Here is an 18,030-nt window from a genome sequence, read left to right as displayed (position 1 = left end):
TAATTTACAAGAAGTTTACACAATTAGAGAATGTAGAATAATTGTAATTTGGATCAATGCTTGCCTGTTATCTCTCCTATAGTACCAACATCAATACAGCATGGATTTTGGGGGGTCCTTGACATGAAAAAGTTTGAGCACCACAGACATAATACGTTTTTCAGAAAACCGTCACTGATATTTTGTAGGATCTTGTATAAAGGAATGTTACTGTACAGTATGATGTCTTGTATAAAGGAATGTACGATTGTTGCAGTTTAAGGCAGGTTGGCCAGGATGGATTAATACTGATGTCTTGCAGATTGTAGACACTTTTGCCACATTAAAGAGGAACAGCCCCTTAATCACTTTAACCCTGATGTGCCTATTTTGGAGATGTCATTATAACACAAAAAAGAAGCACGCGCACACACACACACACACACACACACACACACACACACACACACACACACACACACACACACACACACACACACACACACACGTCACACACACACACACACACACACACACACACACACACAGCTTTCTTTTTAATTGGGCACATGTGGTTAAAGCAAAGAGGACCTTCAATGGCAAACATAACTACGTGGAAATGCATTCTCTAGGTTGAATTACATTCTGAAATGCTGTTTGAGATGATGACGTAAAACAGGACGTGTCTTGAAATGTTGAGTTGACTTGAAACGTGATCGTATCGTACTACATATCAATCACAATTATTATGACAGGAAATGATCATGACATAGAAAGTAGAACGCATCATACAGTGTACCAAAAGGGTACATATGAATCATATGAAGGTTTTACCAAATTAATTCACAGAGCAATATGCAGTAAATCAGAGGATAAAATGAAGGAAAACATGGGGATTTCATTAAAAGTACTGTAGTGGCCTTCACCCTGTTTGGCATGTATAGAGTTAAACGGGCCTCATTTGTCACTTTATTTATAAAACTTTAGTAGATGCTGAAATGCTTTGACCAAAACCTATTTAATTATCAAATTGTATAATTCACAGCTACATTGAGTTTCATTTCTCCTTCTTTGTGAAAAACAAAAAACAAAAAAACAACTATATGCACGTTTAAAAAAAAAGGTTTTGTGTTGTGAACTTGTGACCACAATCAACAATCTTTAAAGATTCTTTAAAGATCCCAAAATTTTCATAAGAATTGAATATAATCTCTGGCAAAAAAAGAGAAGGAAAACAAATTGAACGTAGATTTTGTTTACGGTCCATCTAACCATAGACAAATCCACATTTTAAAGCTGTAATTTAATCTCATTGTGATGTACATAATATGTATTACTAGTATTTATTATAACATTTTCATAAACATGAAACCAATTTGTTCTTTGTGCTCTTTGAGACTTTTTTGTCTCAACAGAGTATTTATTAAGTATTTATTAAAACTTGCTGCGTGGTTGGCATAAACCCTGTATGAAGGGTTTGGTTCCAGAGGAGTGCCGACCCCTAGCTTTAGCATTTAACCTATACAAATTCTGTGGTTTTTTAATAACTTTTTCATGTAGATCAGATTTTAGATCAACATACTCTGCAACTATACATTCAATAATCACTTTTAAAATTGGCCTCGCTATTTATCAATGAAGGTGAAAAGAAAATGTGTTTTTGTAGAAAATTAAAATAAAACAAATAGCAGATCTACAAGCCCACACCACATCACGATGGATTGTGGGCCTGATCTCCACTTGGTTATGGCTATGATTACGTTAAAATCTATACTGCATTCTTTTATAATCTCTCATAGAAAACTGTGTTGAGCTCCACACAGCAGCAGTTCAAATGCGTTAATGAAAGTTAGTGTAATGTTAAGGCCTTTCTTAAAGTAGCACACCCGTTTACATTTTATGCAAAGTTTTACTGTAATCAGTGAGTCATTGGAAAAGAGTGCTTTCTCTCATTTCACCTTCCTGAATAAATAAAGAAATATCTACTGCACATTTGTGCTGTAGGATTCTTTAAACGGATCCTCTTGTGGAGTTAAAAAGAGCAGAAGAGTGAGGCAACCATGTACACAATATGGGACGTCTTGATACGTTGTATAGTTAAGACTTTTATGCTGTCCACAATTACTATTATACAATGTGGAGGGTTAATCTATGCCTGTCTCTCAATGTTGATTCACACTCTGGTCCCGGCTGCGCACCTGGGACTACTTGGCAGATGTTGTGATAGTGTGAATGCTGCGGACCGCATCGGGACCCATTGAAGTGTACTCGGATACAGATCTCTGCAATAATACAGTTGAATGAAGTAGGCCAATGTGAATCATGGCCAGCGGGGACCAGGCAACCAACACTTCGAATCAATCAGACTCAGTGTGAATCCCCCTAAAGTCACAATATTTGAAATGGATTAAATTAATATTTAGTTTGATCGTTTCTGGCCACGGCTTTACCAATCGGCTGCCGCAAAACTCTCAACCTCGACCATCTTACTACAGGCAGATGAAAGCATAATGCACAGAGCAAATCAAAGGCTTTACAATAACAATGCAACACTCCACTCAATGCATCACGCCTGCCACTTTGTAATTAACCCTACCTCAGTTAGCTTTACGCTGTTATCACGAGCCGGCGCCCGTATCATGTCATCATTCAATTTACCCAGTTATAATCTCATAATGGCGGTGATTAAAATAAAAAAATTAAGAGGAGACATGAAAACTAATGTTTCCCGCACAATTTCAGTGGTGCGTAGCCAGATATACTGTAAATGACTCGCTGATGCAAAGCAGCTATAGCACTGTGCGTTGTGTTTTTAGGGCCCTTACACAGCTGCAGTGGGTGAGTTCTTGTGTCTGGGGTTGGGTTGGTGATGGTGCGGTCCTCCCTCTCCCATGTAGCCATACCACTCAGCACTGGGCTCCCCGGGGTACCTGCAACCCAGCACACATTTATTAAACATTCATCATCGGCAGAGAAGGTAAATAGCATGGGTTCCTCCTCCGATTTGACTTGCATCTCAAGTTGAAGAGTTTACTCAAAAAAAGCTATACCTCCATTTTGGGTTTAGCATTCAGAGTGGCCAATACTTTTTACCCCACGTTTTTATTTTTATTTCGCTGTTATGGCAATTAAAGTCCTCCCCACACATTTCTAATCTGCCACGGGGAGGACGTATAGTGCATACAGTATACTGTATGTCCTAGCCCGTAGCACTTTCCACAGCACTTGCCCTAGCCTCGACGACCTTACAGGCTCAACGTATGTCATTTAGATAGCATTTTATGTAGACATAGCACTCTACAGTGTATACGCATAGTTTAATTCATCCACTGTTAGACGTATGTTTGCTTCTTAGCGGTTAATGACTACATTTTTATGTATTTGATGTGTTATCATGTGTTGTTCTTGCTTACTGTAAGTGGCTCTGGATTAGGAGCGTCTGCTAAATCCCTAAATCCCTAAATTGTAAATGCAAATGGTCCTAATCCTCCCGTTCAACACCCCCTAGCGCAGCAACAAAGATGACCCTCCCTGCCCTGGGCCAATCGTTTTTAGTCGCTCGGCCAAACCAGATACACTGCGGTGGATTCTCTGTGCCAGTGGTGGACAGGCACGTTACCCCTGCTGCGCCACTGGAGCGCCCTCTATTGACCATTTGCTGAAGGTCTTTACTACCTTCATTTTGAGAGGTTTTAGTACTAAGCAACATTAGTACTAAATCTCTGCTGTCGGGAAGAAACCACCTAACTCCAAAATGTTAATTTTTCAGGAACTGATTTTTTTCTTTTTCAGGGAATGGAGAAGAGTAGAAAACCTTATTTTTTTTTAAACAAAGCAATACTGCCTCATCAAAATTGGTGTTGTGACGTTATATATTGTCAATTACTTGCATGAGAGGTGGTGGAGTTTGTTGCTTTAGCAGACAGTTTGAGGGTTCAGTTAACAGGTTTTCTCCAAAGTGCTTTTTGTTTTTTGTTCCAGTTTTAGATTCACTGCATTGGCTTCCGGTTGTTTTTAGGATTGATTTTACCTACATTACTGCCTGCCTAAATATGTCCCAAACCGCCCCCCTAAGCTCTTCCACTGCTGGCCTGCTCGCTTTGCCTAAAAAAATGGCAACAAAAAAATACGGTGAAGCAGCTTTTTACTTCTACGGGCCGACGGCATGGAACAAACTCCCACTGTACCTTCGACAGGCAGCCTCTGTAGACATTTATAAAGCACAGCTCAAGACCCACTTCTACACTCATTTTTTTTTGTTATTCATGTCCTCACTGTATTGCATTACTGCTATTATTTTTTATGTTTTATGCCTTGCTTTTCTTTTCTTTCTTTCTCCATTGCTCTGTAAAGCACTTAAAAAATGGAGTCCTCCCGACAGCGGCGAATTATGTAGAGATGCATTAAGAAATAAGAATACATGTCACTTTCGTGCCCCCCGTGCCAAAATGGCGGTATCTCCTTTTCGGAAGGAAACTCTTCATCTAGAATTAAGAATGCCACCTCTCCTCGTGAACGTTACCTGGAAGCTCCTTCCTGCCTCCTCAAAGCGGCTCCTACCTGTATCCCCCTCCACCTCCTGCTCCACGCGTCATGGTGTCGTAGCGGGGTCCACGGAGAGGAGGGGTGGGGGACGGGGGCACGTCCTGCCGCAGGGGGCCCCTCTGCTGGGGCAGCTGGGGCTGCTGGGGGCCCCTCTGCTGGGGCTGTTGGGGCTGCTGGTGGGGGCTGCATGGGAGCACACAAACCACCAGATGTCGGCTTGAATGGCCATGACGCTATAGGTACCACGCTTATTATGGTTAGCTTGAATGGCCATGACGCTATAGGTACCACGCTTATTATGGTTAGCTTGAATGGCCATGACGCTATAGGTACCACGCTTATTATGGTTAACGAAGACTATAACAGATTCCGAGCTGCGCCACTGAATCTGTCAGCAGGGGCCATTCAGAACGTGTACATACATTGTTGAGTGGGAATGAAAACATGGGCGCACCACAGGAAGTGGAGGGCTGAGGGCCAACATCCTGTTATCCACATTCTATTGAGGCCTGCCCCCAGAGGCAAATTCAAAGGAAACAAACAGCAGAGGGCGCTGTTCTTCTTTTTTTCGAAAACTAAAACTAAAGAAATAATGAAAACTAAAATTGAAAACAAGAAAACAAGAAAAACGATAACTAATTGAAACATGTATTGTGTGTTCTTCAAAAGGAACTGAAATTATAGATCCATGCCCATTAGTTTTTCCTGTTACCAACAGTAACTGAATATATAGTTATCTATTACACAGTACTTACTACTTACTCTGACCGTTTTGAGTCCTGCACCTGACAAATAACCCAAAGTATGAAAAAATTAAACACTAAATCTAATAAAACGAAGCTAATCTAATAAAAACTAGTAATCTGGTCTAAAAACTAATTAAAACAAACTGAATTAGAAAAACTATTGATTTGAACTTTGCGCATCCGCCACAGCTGCAAAAATCTTAGACCCTGAAGTCACTGAGGTTTCCGTGAGGGGGTCCAGATGGACCTTTACAGGTCTGTAACTCTGACAGAGTACAAACAGCATTACGCCACGAGGGTCCGTGGCGTAATGTGTGCCAAACTGGGGGTCCTTGAAATGAAACGGTTTGAAAACCAATGACCCAGTAGGTCACGACTCAACCCTCACATGGTCATAAAACTAATGACCCAGTAGGTCACGACTCAACCCTCACATGGACATAAAACCACCAAGGGCCAAGCAGAGCAGAGGGCCAGGAGTCAAGTCAAGCCGTTTGGTAACACGAGAAACATGATGCAAATAAAACATCAAACACCTTTTAATACTGGGAACAGAAAATAAGGAGGGGTCAAGCTGTGTCATAAAAAAACAATAACAACAACTGAAAACAAGGAGAGGTCAAGGAGAGGTCAAGCCACACCATAAAAACATGGGTCAGAAAACAAGCTTGAGTCAAACATTTTCTTCAAGGTAAATTCATGAGTCACTGGAGATGCTGACAAACAACAAAACAAAAAAATAGAATAGCTTTAGCTTTACGAGGCTAGGCAAAAACTATATAGAAAAGTATTTCACCTTTTCTGTATTATAAGGAATATATAGTTTTTGCCTAGCCTCGCAAACCAATCCCTCCCGGAAATTGTCACTTTGTGCTGCACTGCAAGCTCTCTCTCTCTCTCTCTCTCTCTCTCTCTCTCTCTCTAGAGTTCTACAGTGTTCTTACCTCGGGTGTGCGTAGTAACCAGGGTCGACGGCGCGGTGGTCCCCGGGTCGTGCGTAGGGTTGACTGGGCGGGTAACCTGGATACGGAGGGCCAGCCTGGCCGTTGGGGTACAATGGGGACTGCGGAGGGTATCCCTGGGAGGGCTGCGGCGGGGGCCCGGGGTAATGACCCGACCAGGGCTGCATGGGATACTCTGCCACATCCTGTGGCCCGCGTCTGGAAGAGACACAGCAACGGAGTGTTAACACTTTGACTGCTAATCAAAGACTCCGGCGCTATAGTACCTTTCATGGCACACTGGTCTTTTACTGGTCATTTCTTTTGAAAACCTTCAGGAAGTAAGGAAGTAATTAAAATTGGCTTTTTAGGGGCTTTTGATGTAAACATATACACACAAATGGAAATGTTTCAATTGCTTTTGGAATCCATTGTTAAGTATGCCCATATGATGACTGACCACGGATAAGCTCTAAAAGTGTGAAAAACATTTTTTATTTCAGAGAATGGAAAAAGGATAGAGACTTGAAACGTGCCTGGTTTCTGAATGGAAGATCATATAGAAATACTACATGGGTCAACAGCAGGATTGGTCAAAAGTATTTCTATACACCTCCATAGTCATACTTTGAAACTGTGACCAGCATCGGTTATTGTATTTTTTCGTTCAGAAAACATTTTCAGATGAGCGTCCGTGGCCGTCAATTCGGGAGTCCTTGGCACGAAAAAGTCTGAGAAGTACTGATTTAGGCATTTATAGAATCGATATGTATTGAAAAAAATACAAATATTTGATTGAAAAAGAGGGCTACAGGGCGAGATACAGAGAGAGAGAGGGATAAAGAGAGGCAGACCCAACCAAGCATGTCCGAGCCAATGATCACATGTCAAGATACTGACATGTGACAGTATAGGATCAGCTAACACACACCTACAGGAACGTGCATGTGCTGTGCGCACGCACGCGCACGCGCACACACACACACACACACACACACACACACACACACACACACACACACACACACACACACACACACACACAGCTGTGGTAATCCTGCCTAGTCCTGTTAACAGATATCCATGCCTTATCCCCAGTGGTAAGCAAGTACACAAACATGTGTCGTGCACATTGCTAACATTATGAGGTATTAATTTTCATTCTCTCTCTCTCTCTCTCTCTCTCTCTCTCTCTCTCTTAGAGAGCCACTTTCCCCCAAGCTGTCTCTCTGTCTGTCCCCTTCTGTATCTCTTTTTTAATTTTGTAACTATCCCACAAACCTGCATTTTTGTGAGGATATTTGTGTGTTCTGTTAGCATACATATATTTGTGCTTGTTTGTTTATACTGTGTCTGTCTGAGTGTGTGAGTGTGCGTGCATGCGTGCGTGGTGTGTGTTAAAGTGCTTTGGATGTCCAAACATTGGAAAAACGCATTCTATTTAAAATCCCCGTCCATTAACTGAAGTGCTGGCTTGAAATAGTTCAAATTTATGTATGCTGTATGCGCGTGTGTGTGTGTGTGTGTGTGTGTGTGTGTGTGTGTGCGTGCGTGCGTGCGCGTAGTCTGGGCAGAATCACATTACTCTTTCTAAGTGTCAAAAACATTTAGTGCTGTGTCTGTAGTTAAGTGGACTGGAATATCTCATTTCCAACCAATCGCAGAGCTCAACACTGACTGTTGCCCTGGCGGGAGGTTAATCTGCACACGGCCATGCAGACGGATGGTCGCGCAACCGTGGATAAGTAGAGACACACACACACACACACACACACACACACACACACACACACACACACACACACACACACACACACACACACACACACACACACACACACACACACACACACACACACACACACACACACACACACACACACACACACACACACACACACACACACACCAAAGCACGCAGACACACGCATACTGACATGCGTACGCATGCACAAAATGGACATGGAGCCAGCAGGAGAGGCAGACATTCCAAACACGATGGGCATGTGGTTAGTTAGACACTGTGCTGACCACCCAAAGTGACACACAGGCATCTGTATGGGGACAACCAGCGTGTGTGGGCGTCTTTCTGGACATCTGTATGAGGACAACCAGCGTGTGTGGGCATCTTTCTGGACATCTGTATGGGGACAACCAGCGTGTGTGGGCATCTTTCTGGACATCTGTATGAGGACAACCAGCGTGTGTGGGCATCTTTCTGGACATCTGTATGAGGACAACCAGCGTGTGTGGGCATCTTTCTGGACATCTGTATGAGGACAACCAGCGTGTGTGGACATCTTTCTGGACATCTGTATGAGGACAACCAGCGTGTGTGGGCGTCTTTCTGGACATCTGTATGAGGACAACCAGCGTGTGTGGGCGTCTTTCTGGACATCTGTATGAGGACAACCAGCGTGTGTGGGCGTCTTTCTGGACATCTGTATGAGGACAACCAGCGTGTGTGGGCATCTTTCTGGACATCTGTATGGGGACAACCAGCGTGTGTGGGCGTCTTTCTGGACATCTGTATGAGGACAACCAGCGTGTGTGGGCATCTTTCTGGACATCTGTATGGGGACAACCAGCGTGTGTGGGCATCTTTCTGGACATCTGTATGAGGACAACCAGCGTGTGTGGGCATCTTTCTGGACATCTGTATGAGGACAACCAGCGTGTGTGGGCATCTTTCTGGACATCTGTATGAGGACAACCAGCGTGTGTGGGCATCTTTCTGGACATCTGTATGAGGACAACCAGCGTGTGTGGTCGTCTTTCTGGACATCTGTATGAGGGGACAACCAGCGTGTGTGGGCGTCTTTCTGGACATCTGTATGAGGGGACAACCAGCGTGTGTGGGCATCTTTCTGGACATCTGTATGAGGACAACCAGCGTGTGTGGACATCTTTCTGGACATCTGTATGAGGACAACCAGCGTGTGTGGGCGTCTTTCTGGACATCTGTATGAGGGGACAACCAGCGTGTGTGGGCATCTTTCTGGACATCTGTATGAGGGGACAACCAGCGTGTGTGGGCGCTGGTTTCTTGTCCAGTCCCATTCTGTGGTATTTTATATATATATCAGGCCCATGGGTCATGGGATCAAAGCATAAGAACCCCCCCCCCCACACACCATTTCCCCCACATTCTGTGTTTATTTTTTTCATTCATTTCATGAAGAAATCAAAGAGATATCGAATAAATTCCATAAATGAGTTTATAAGAGGTAGTGAAAATAAGCGATCTACAAGCTCACAATGCGGTGTGAATCATCACGTTGTGAGCTTGTAGATCAGCCATTTTCACTAGTTTGTGTCCCAGGCAAACGTGTCATTTATTCTTCCTAGCTAAACATTTGGGAACCACTGGTCTAAAATGCCTCATCTGTCTGTCTGTCTGTCTGTCCTAAAGGCAGTCTGTCTGTCTGTCAGTCAGTCTTTCTGTCTGCCTTTCTGCTGGGCTATAAGCTCTATCTGTCTGACTGTTGGCCTGTGCTGCTATCTGTCCGTCAAGCTGTCACTCAGCATTTGGCTCCTGGCCTCGATAACGTCACCAAGACTGGAGATAAGATCCATGAAGAGAAGATGGCATGGTGAAGACAGAGAGAGAGAGAGAGAGAGAGAGAGAGAGAGAGAGAGAGAGAGAGAGAGAGAGAGAGAGAGAGAGAGAGAGAGAGAGAGAGACAGAGAGAGAGAGAGAGAGAGAGAGAGAGACACACACACACAGAGACAGAGACAGAGTTGAGACAGATGGAAGGCAGGAAGAGGCATCACAGCAGAGGCTGATGATGGCATAGGAAGAGTTGCCTTGTGGGTCAATGAAACTGCAGCTAAATAAATCAACTGATTCTGTCGATAACATTCAACAACCTTTCACCCACCTGGAGTGATCGACTGTACATCCACAAGCTAAATTGAGCATTAATCCTTTGGACCTCTGATCGTAATGTAGGCCATGTGAACTTGAAGTTGATTGAAAATCACGAAAGCTGCAGAGTCAGTTTGGGGACTAATAGTAGGTAGACCTTAACTGATCCCAAGTGGGGAAATTGTTTCAACTTCACCCAGATCGCGGCTGCTCAGATGGTCATGATGAGCGCGGCGCGGGGTTAAAAGTAGCAGTGGTGGAAAGTTACTACGCACATTTACTTAAGTACAATTTTGAGGAATTTGTATAATTTGCTTGAGTATTTCCAATTTCCAATACTTTTACTTCTACTCCACTATACATCTCAGATGCAAATATTGTACTTACTCCACTACAATAATTACAAAACTTTAGTCCTAGTTAAGATTTTGATTATTAGGCCTATTACAAAACATACATTAACCAATTTTGTTCATTTGAAAATAGCTGATCTACAAGCTATACTACAAGCTCTACAATATGCAGCAATGCAACGCATTGTGAGCTTGTAGACATGCTATTTTTAAAAGATTTGTTTCTGCATTATGAGTATAGTTTTGGTACTCTTAAGTACTTTTTGATGCCAATACTTTTGTATTTGAAATCCGGACCTTTACGTGTAACAGAGTATCTCTATATTGCGGTATTGATTTTTTAAATTAAGGAAAAACTATATATAAGGGCTGACACGTATACTGGGCAAGGCCGGGAAGTGAACCGGTGACCTTGTGATTAGCAGACGGCCTCTCTGTCCACAAAGACTGCTGCTATGGAGTCATCAGGAGTCTAGTTGTGAGAGTGATGAAAATAAATCAGTGCAGGGCCATCACTGGGAATTACTGCGCAGATGAGGAGCCCTGTGAAAAACTAATTGGAATGCGCTGGGAACGGACCGGGAAGCTATGTGTAATCTATTGTGACTTGTTGGGTTGTGTCGGGGAAGCCAGTTGAGATCTTCGGCAGCGGGCCCATTAACCCGTTCAGACCTGCATGAGGCCGATTCTGCAAATGTCTTTGAGGGTTTTTTGGCTTTTATGCCTTTTGAAACGGGGAGAGAGAGATGGGGAGTAATGCTGCATTCACACGGGCAGATGCAAAAGATACAAAGATGCAAAGCTACACAGTGTGGAACACAACCACCCTAAAGACTAATCATTGTGTATATTCCTGCACTATACCTGTATCCAGTGATCTTGGTACATAGAAATGGATCTATTGAAGATTCTGACTTTCAAATGTACATAATCTTTGTTTTGATTGTATTGCTGTATTGTTGTATTGTGCTTTCTGCTTTGGCAATGTAAACGTATGTTTTCTCATGCTAATAAAGCCCTTTTTAAAATATTGAATTGTATTTGTAGCTGTGTAGCTTTTGCAGCAGCTATACAAACATCGGATGCATCTTTGCATCTTCATGTTGCTGGCTTCTATCAACAATAAATTGTAGACTGTAGCTTTGCGTCTGCCCTGATTCTGTAAAACGTATATCAGTGGTGCGCAAAACCTTTTCATCTCAAACGACCCCCAACATTGTGTATATTTGGCCGGCAACCCCCATCTGAAAATACTTTTGTTCCATGGACCCCCAGAAGCAAAGAGTTTGAGTTAAAAAATGTCAGATCTATACAAGCTTGTAATAAATATGTGGTTTTTGAATAGCCAAAAAAGTCTAAAAATGACACCAATGCGTTCCCGGTTTCACTGGGTTAAATATGGAGTGGGAATCTTTAGGGAATCCGCTGTAAATCCGGTGGCGAGTTAGGAATGCTGCCTCCAGGAACCTCGTCAGCAGGGCTCAGCAGCTGGGGATTATGGGGGAATGAGGGTTGGAAACCATTACGGACACACGCAAGCACACACGAATACACACACACACACACACACACACACACACTGTAAGCAGTAACGCACACAGAAGTGTATATGCATTTGCACAAAATCACACGTACAGTGCATAATAGGCTTATACAGAAACGCAAAGATACAGATACAACTTCTGATATGATGCGTGCAAACTCGTACAGTCTGTCAGTCAGTCTATACTTGTGAGGACATCAACATTTTAGGACAGCATTGAAATAGCTGAACATAGCCAAACGATTGCAGATCTAAAAGCTTGAGACTTCACAACACATCGCAGTTCTCTTAAGTTTAAAGAAGTTTATTTATTTTGTACTTTTTACTCCAATACATTTCTCCATTCCTTTCAAAGTACTCAGAGGCTTTCAAAGCTAATGTAAAAAAAATCCATTTGAAAAGAAAATAGTGCAAGTCATTTAGATGGTGCCATCTTTTTATGAATAAACAACATAAAGCTCAGAGACTGGCCTGAAAATGACTCGCTGTGAAATACATTTCATATCAGATAATAACTTGTGATACATAAATACAGGAAATATCAGACCACAAGTGGAATTCTAATGGGTGACTTTCATTTACCAATGTAACTTTCTATATTTGTAATTTTACTCAAGGCATGGCTTTCAGGTATTTTTCCCACCACGGCACATATGTGTGCGTGGGAGTGTGCGTGAGTGTGCGTGGCTATGCGTGTGCGCGCAAATGTGTCTTGGAACACTTGCCATATATGGGTAAGCTCTCTGGAACGTTAAAACCAGTTAAATTGCAATCAAGAGTTAACATAATCAAAAAGAAGCCAAAAAGCAGTTAAACTGCATTCCGTATGACAGCGCAGTGGTCTTGATTTGTTGAACCATGACAAAATATGTTCAGGTAAGTACCTTAATGCCCAACGAAGAAAGCACCGTGTTAGCCATGTGCTCTTTGGTAAAGATGAATCAAGTGCAGTTGAAGCAAGAGCGCAGTTTTTCTTTTTCCTTTTTTCAGTTTTCGACTTTCCCGTGGGTCTGACAGTAATTAAGAGTAATGTGAGCCCTTGTAACACCGTGGCATTTAAGAGATTTCTGATGGATTTGAGAGGAAACAAGCAGTTGTTATGAGTTCTCTGCACCTGCCTCTCTCTCTCTCGCTAGCACGCAGTCCCGTACGCACACACACACACTGTCACAAATTCTTACTGTCTTGAGTGGTTGGATACAGCTGTTAGACCACTGGGGCGTACACACACACACACACACACACACACACACACACACACACACACACACACACACACACACACACACACACACACACACACACACACACACACACACACACACACACACACACACACACACACACAGTCATCAATCATCCCGGTCTTACTTGGAGAGAAAGAGAGATGAATATCTTGGGTAGATTGAGACAAGGCCTGACACATTAAAAACTCTCGAGCCAGTGACAAGCACGTCGCAGATGGATTGTCTGAATAAACACAAATAAACACACACACACACACGCGCGCACGCACACACACACACACACACACACACAAACACACACACACACACACACACACACACACACACACACACACACACACACACACACACACACACACACACACACACACACACACACACACACACACACACACACACACACACACACACACACACACACACACACACACACACACACACTCACAAACAAGCCTATACACCTTCAACACAAGAGGAGGGTAGAAAGTGGAGGACGTGTTGACAAAAGGGGAGGGAGTGTGGTGGAGTGCTTTATAGCAAGTGGCGACAGAGAGAAGAATGATGGGACGTGCAATTTAGGAGCGAGTGAGAGAGAGAGAGAGAGAGAGCAATGGAAGCCTAAATGAAAATATACATTCCCCCAGGACCCAAATAAGTTAAACTAGCAGATATACAAGCTCACAACTCTTCGCAAAGCAACTTGACTTCGGCTATTCTCACTAAACATTTGTTTTCTAATTTGGGGAATTTCTTTGATTCTTGTTTTATTTATTCAAGAAATTACTTAGAAAAATCATCATATTAATTCATGAAAACTTGTGTCCGTGACCCTCAAGGGGGAGGGAGGGGGAAGAGAGAGAGAGAGAGAGAGAGAGAGAGAGAGAGAGAGAGAGAGAGAGAGAGAGAGAGAGAGAGAGAGAGAGAGAGAGATTATCTATTGCAGCGTTAACAGTGTTGTTGCTGACTTAACGAGGTGTTGATGCAGTGATCTACGGTCTCTGGAGTTAACCAGTATAACTTAGTTTCCTTGTCCTTGTGCAATCTTTCCTGATTAAAGCTTTAATTGCAGAGACATGCCAGCACACACAACGCAGGGGCAATAAGAGCTTGAGTGGGGAATAATTAAGTGGCGGGGAAGGCATTTCATCTTCTTTCAAAGCAAGACAAAATTATACAAAAGTACAATAAATTAATGTAAAGTCAGAATAGTATAAAGTGTAAATAAAATACAGGCATTATATTGGTATATCTATATACCTGCCTCTTGCTATTGAGGTAGGTCGGTTCTCAGCGGTGCCAGGAGAGAGTAATGTATGTGACCTGGATGATGTTGAATGATGATGAATTTATTGATGATTTGAGGGTTCCATTTTTTTATGTAATGCACCAACAAAAACCTGCGCTATTCTGAGAAGATGACGGCACAGTTTGTTTCTAGACGCTGGAGTAGAAAACAACCTCAGCTCTTCAAGTATAGGTCCATCATCCATTTCCAGTCTCCGGTTACAGGTCCAATGTTGTATTTAATTTAATTGTATGTTATGTTGTATAATTATATTTTTTGTAATCTGCCATGTAAGAAGTTTTGGTGTTTTGTTATTCATTTGATCATTGTTTGTGAACTGTCATGTCAGTTCATTGTCATTGTTTATGTAAAATGAAAGTAAGTGTCCTGTAAGTCCTGGGCTTCCTTGGAAGCATGACACTTCAATCAATCAATCAATCAATCAATCATATCCACCTTTGAATCTGAATCGGTTTTAAAAGTTTGTTTGAAAAGGCATATTACATGAATACATTTCTGAGAGTATGGAGAAGTCATGTAGTCATGGAGAAGTATATGAAATTGACTTGTATTTGTTTATTTGTGGTTATTTAAGCACACTGCAAGATGAACCCACTCTCCACAAGAAGACCTGACTAGATGAACCCACTCTCCACAAGAAGAAGACCTGACTAGATGAACCCACTCTCCACAAGAAGACCTGACTAGATGAACCCACTCTCCACAAGAAGAAGACCTGACTAGATGAACCCACTCTCCACAAGAAGACCTGACTAGATGAACCCACTCTCCACAAGAAGAAGACCTGACTAGATGAACCCACTCTCCACAAGAAGTACCCACACAAGAACCCACTCTCCACAAGAAGAAGACCTGACTAGATGAACCACCCACTCTCACAAGAAGAAGACCTGACTAGATGAACCCACTCTCACAAGAAGAAGACCTGACTAGATGAACCCACTCCCCACAAGAAGAAGACCTGACTAGATGAACCCACTCTCCACAAGAAGAAGACCTGACTAGATGAACCCACTCCCCACAAGAAGAAGACCTGACTAGATGAACCCACTCCCCACAAGAAGAAGACCTGACTAGATGAACCCACTCCCCACAAGAAGAAGACCTGACTAGATGAACCCACTCTCCACAAGAAGAAGACCTGACTAGATGAGCCACCCACTCTCACAAGAAAGGAAGGCGATATGCTGTCCGGCAGAAACGTATCACCACTTTTTGTGTGAGTTTTAATTTTTTCGTAAAGTTTTGCACTTCATCATAATACAGCATGCACAAAAGTAGCAAGTATGCAAGCTCGAAGCGCATCTCGAAAAACAAAAAACAACGCGTTTTGAGCTTTCTACGTTTTAATTTGAATCCTGAAAGGTGACAGTGTGACATACTGTACAGTATATGACGTTTCTACCCGACAGCCAGGATATTATTGCTGTTGTCGGGTAGAAACCGTATGTCCAAATGCCTTACTTTTCAGGAAATGTGTTCCACTGGAATCACTGGATCCAATCAAATCATATATTGTGTTTTTATCTTGTTAATTATTTATGAAACGCACAGACTTAGCTTAGCCACTTTAACATTAAAACCTTTTCAAAAATGGCCAAATTAGCTATTCGCTACTTTGACGAGACACTTGTGTACGAGGAAGTAGAGCATTATTTATAAAAAACACATCAAAGGTTGAAACACAGAGAACGTTTCTGCCCCACAGCAATGCTATATACAAATAACGTCAAAGTAATTGGTGTAAAACCCTCCTTGAATTCAGATACAATCAATCAAGTGTCTGACATACTAAACTGCAACAAAGTGGGCCTCTTTGGACTGCATAAGTACAGTATGTGGCAGGGATTAAAGTTTATACCATGTGCAGGGAGAGCCGTTAAGGGCCAAATCTAAAGAAATAGAGAGAGAGAGTTTTATTAGGTGCTAAAGAGGCCCTCTAAGACCATAAGCTGTTTTTCTACTCATGGTAAAGTGGTTAAGTTGTGTGTGTGTGGTGTGAGAGAGAGATATATAGGATCTTGTTGGTTCAGCTGTTAATGTGGTGTGTGTGTGTGTGTGTGTGTGTGTGTGTGTGTGTGTGAGAGATGTGCGTGCATGTATGTGTATGCGTGTGTGCGTGCATCTATGTGTGGGCATCATTGTGGCTCCTTACGCCACTCGACCTCCCGCGACCCAGTGACCCCTAGCAGTCACATGACTCTGTGTGGGTTCCCACCCAACACTTTATAAGATGGGTTCAAAGGCAGAGAGAGGGTCTTAACAACAGCACATACCATAGTATATAGACATAACATCTTTAAAGTTCAATACTCTTAGAGGGCCAATTATCATCTGGCCATTGTGGTATTTGATCTGTGATGGCCATTAGTGCCACATTCTGGAAATGGACCATGGCTGCTATAGGAGCTCATAACAGGGCTGCAGTTTATTGATCACGGTTTAGATTAATCGACTTAAAAAAGAAGCATGTTTATATATATATATATATATATGTGTATATGTACTGTATATGTAATTTGCTTTATTTTTTGTCAACGAATAAAAGTAAAAAAATAACTAACACATTGATTGCCAACTGCCAAGCGCGTCATATTACATCGCTTCAAATCCAACGGGATGCACCCGCAGATCCGACACACAAAGGTCCGACATGCGGGAACAACGGTCGAACATGCGGTCAAACATGTGCTGCTCCGTGCTTGCGGGTTAGGGTTAGAGGTAGGTTGTTGGTCTTATGGTCTAATGACAAGTCAGACCAATAGTATGTCGGAACTAAAGCCTGTACCCAATCCAATACTTGACTGCCAAGCACGCAATATTGTGTCCTATAGTCTTTTCAGTGGTTCACAATAGATCAGGGGTGTCCATGTTTTTCTTTTTACTTGAGAGCTACTTTAAAAATGACCAGCTCAACAAGATCTACCCACTGAAAAACATATAGCATTGCTGAAAATAGATAGATCGTATATGAATGACACTATAGGTTTCTGTGAGCTTGTAGATCTGTTATTTTCAAATGGCCGAAACTATAGTGGTTATTTTATGTGCACAGTGTTGCTATGAATGGAAATGACTACTACACAGTACTGTACTATACAGTCTATACATTTTGTGCGCCCTAATGGACTCCCCTATGAATGCATTACATTCACCCATTCACACACACATTCATACACCAATGGTGGAGGAAACCGTGCAAGGCACCACATCGGGAGCAATTAGGGGTTTCAACCGCGCCGTATGAACCTTGCGGTTCATATAGCTGTTCTACCGGCCACTGAGCCTGAGCTACTGCCACTGCAGTGACTGCGTGTTTCTAAAACAAACATGTTTCGATTCAGAGCACGTTGTGAGCTTGTCAATCGCTGTGCACAACACTAGCAAGCGAGTGTACATCTTAATACTAGGGAAGCGTAGACGGAATTCTACGAATGAGCTCAGATGTCTTACAGGAGAAGACGAAGAAATGAGACATGGACAAACAACCGGGGGTGAGAGA

General features: G+C 42.6%; 1 protein-coding gene across 1 annotated transcript in view; it reads right to left on the bottom strand.

Annotated features, from left to right (window-relative positions):
* Positions 1 to 1,522: 1,522 nt before the first annotated feature.
* LOC310867240 (uncharacterized protein) overlaps positions 1,523 to 18,030 on the bottom strand; it is an 89,718-nt gene continuing 73,210 nt past the window's right edge. The window contains exons 3-5 of the mRNA XM_083777134.1: positions 6,215 to 6,430; positions 4,540 to 4,707; positions 1,523 to 2,909 (exon numbers count right to left, since the gene is read on the bottom strand). Coding sequence (XP_083633260.1) covers positions 2,801 to 2,909; positions 4,540 to 4,707; positions 6,215 to 6,430 — 493 coding nt within the window. The 3' untranslated portion in view covers positions 1,523 to 2,800. The remainder of the gene's footprint in view (positions 2,910 to 4,539; positions 4,708 to 6,214; positions 6,431 to 18,030) is intronic.

The sequence above is a fragment of the Protomyctophum parallelum genome, assembly GCF_964188405.1.
Source record: "Protomyctophum parallelum genome assembly, chromosome: 11".
Lineage (NCBI taxonomy): Eukaryota > Metazoa > Chordata > Actinopteri > Myctophiformes > Myctophidae > Protomyctophum > Protomyctophum parallelum.
The sequence above is the reverse complement of the archived record's forward strand: the minus strand, read 5'-3'. Positions and strand labels throughout refer to the sequence as shown.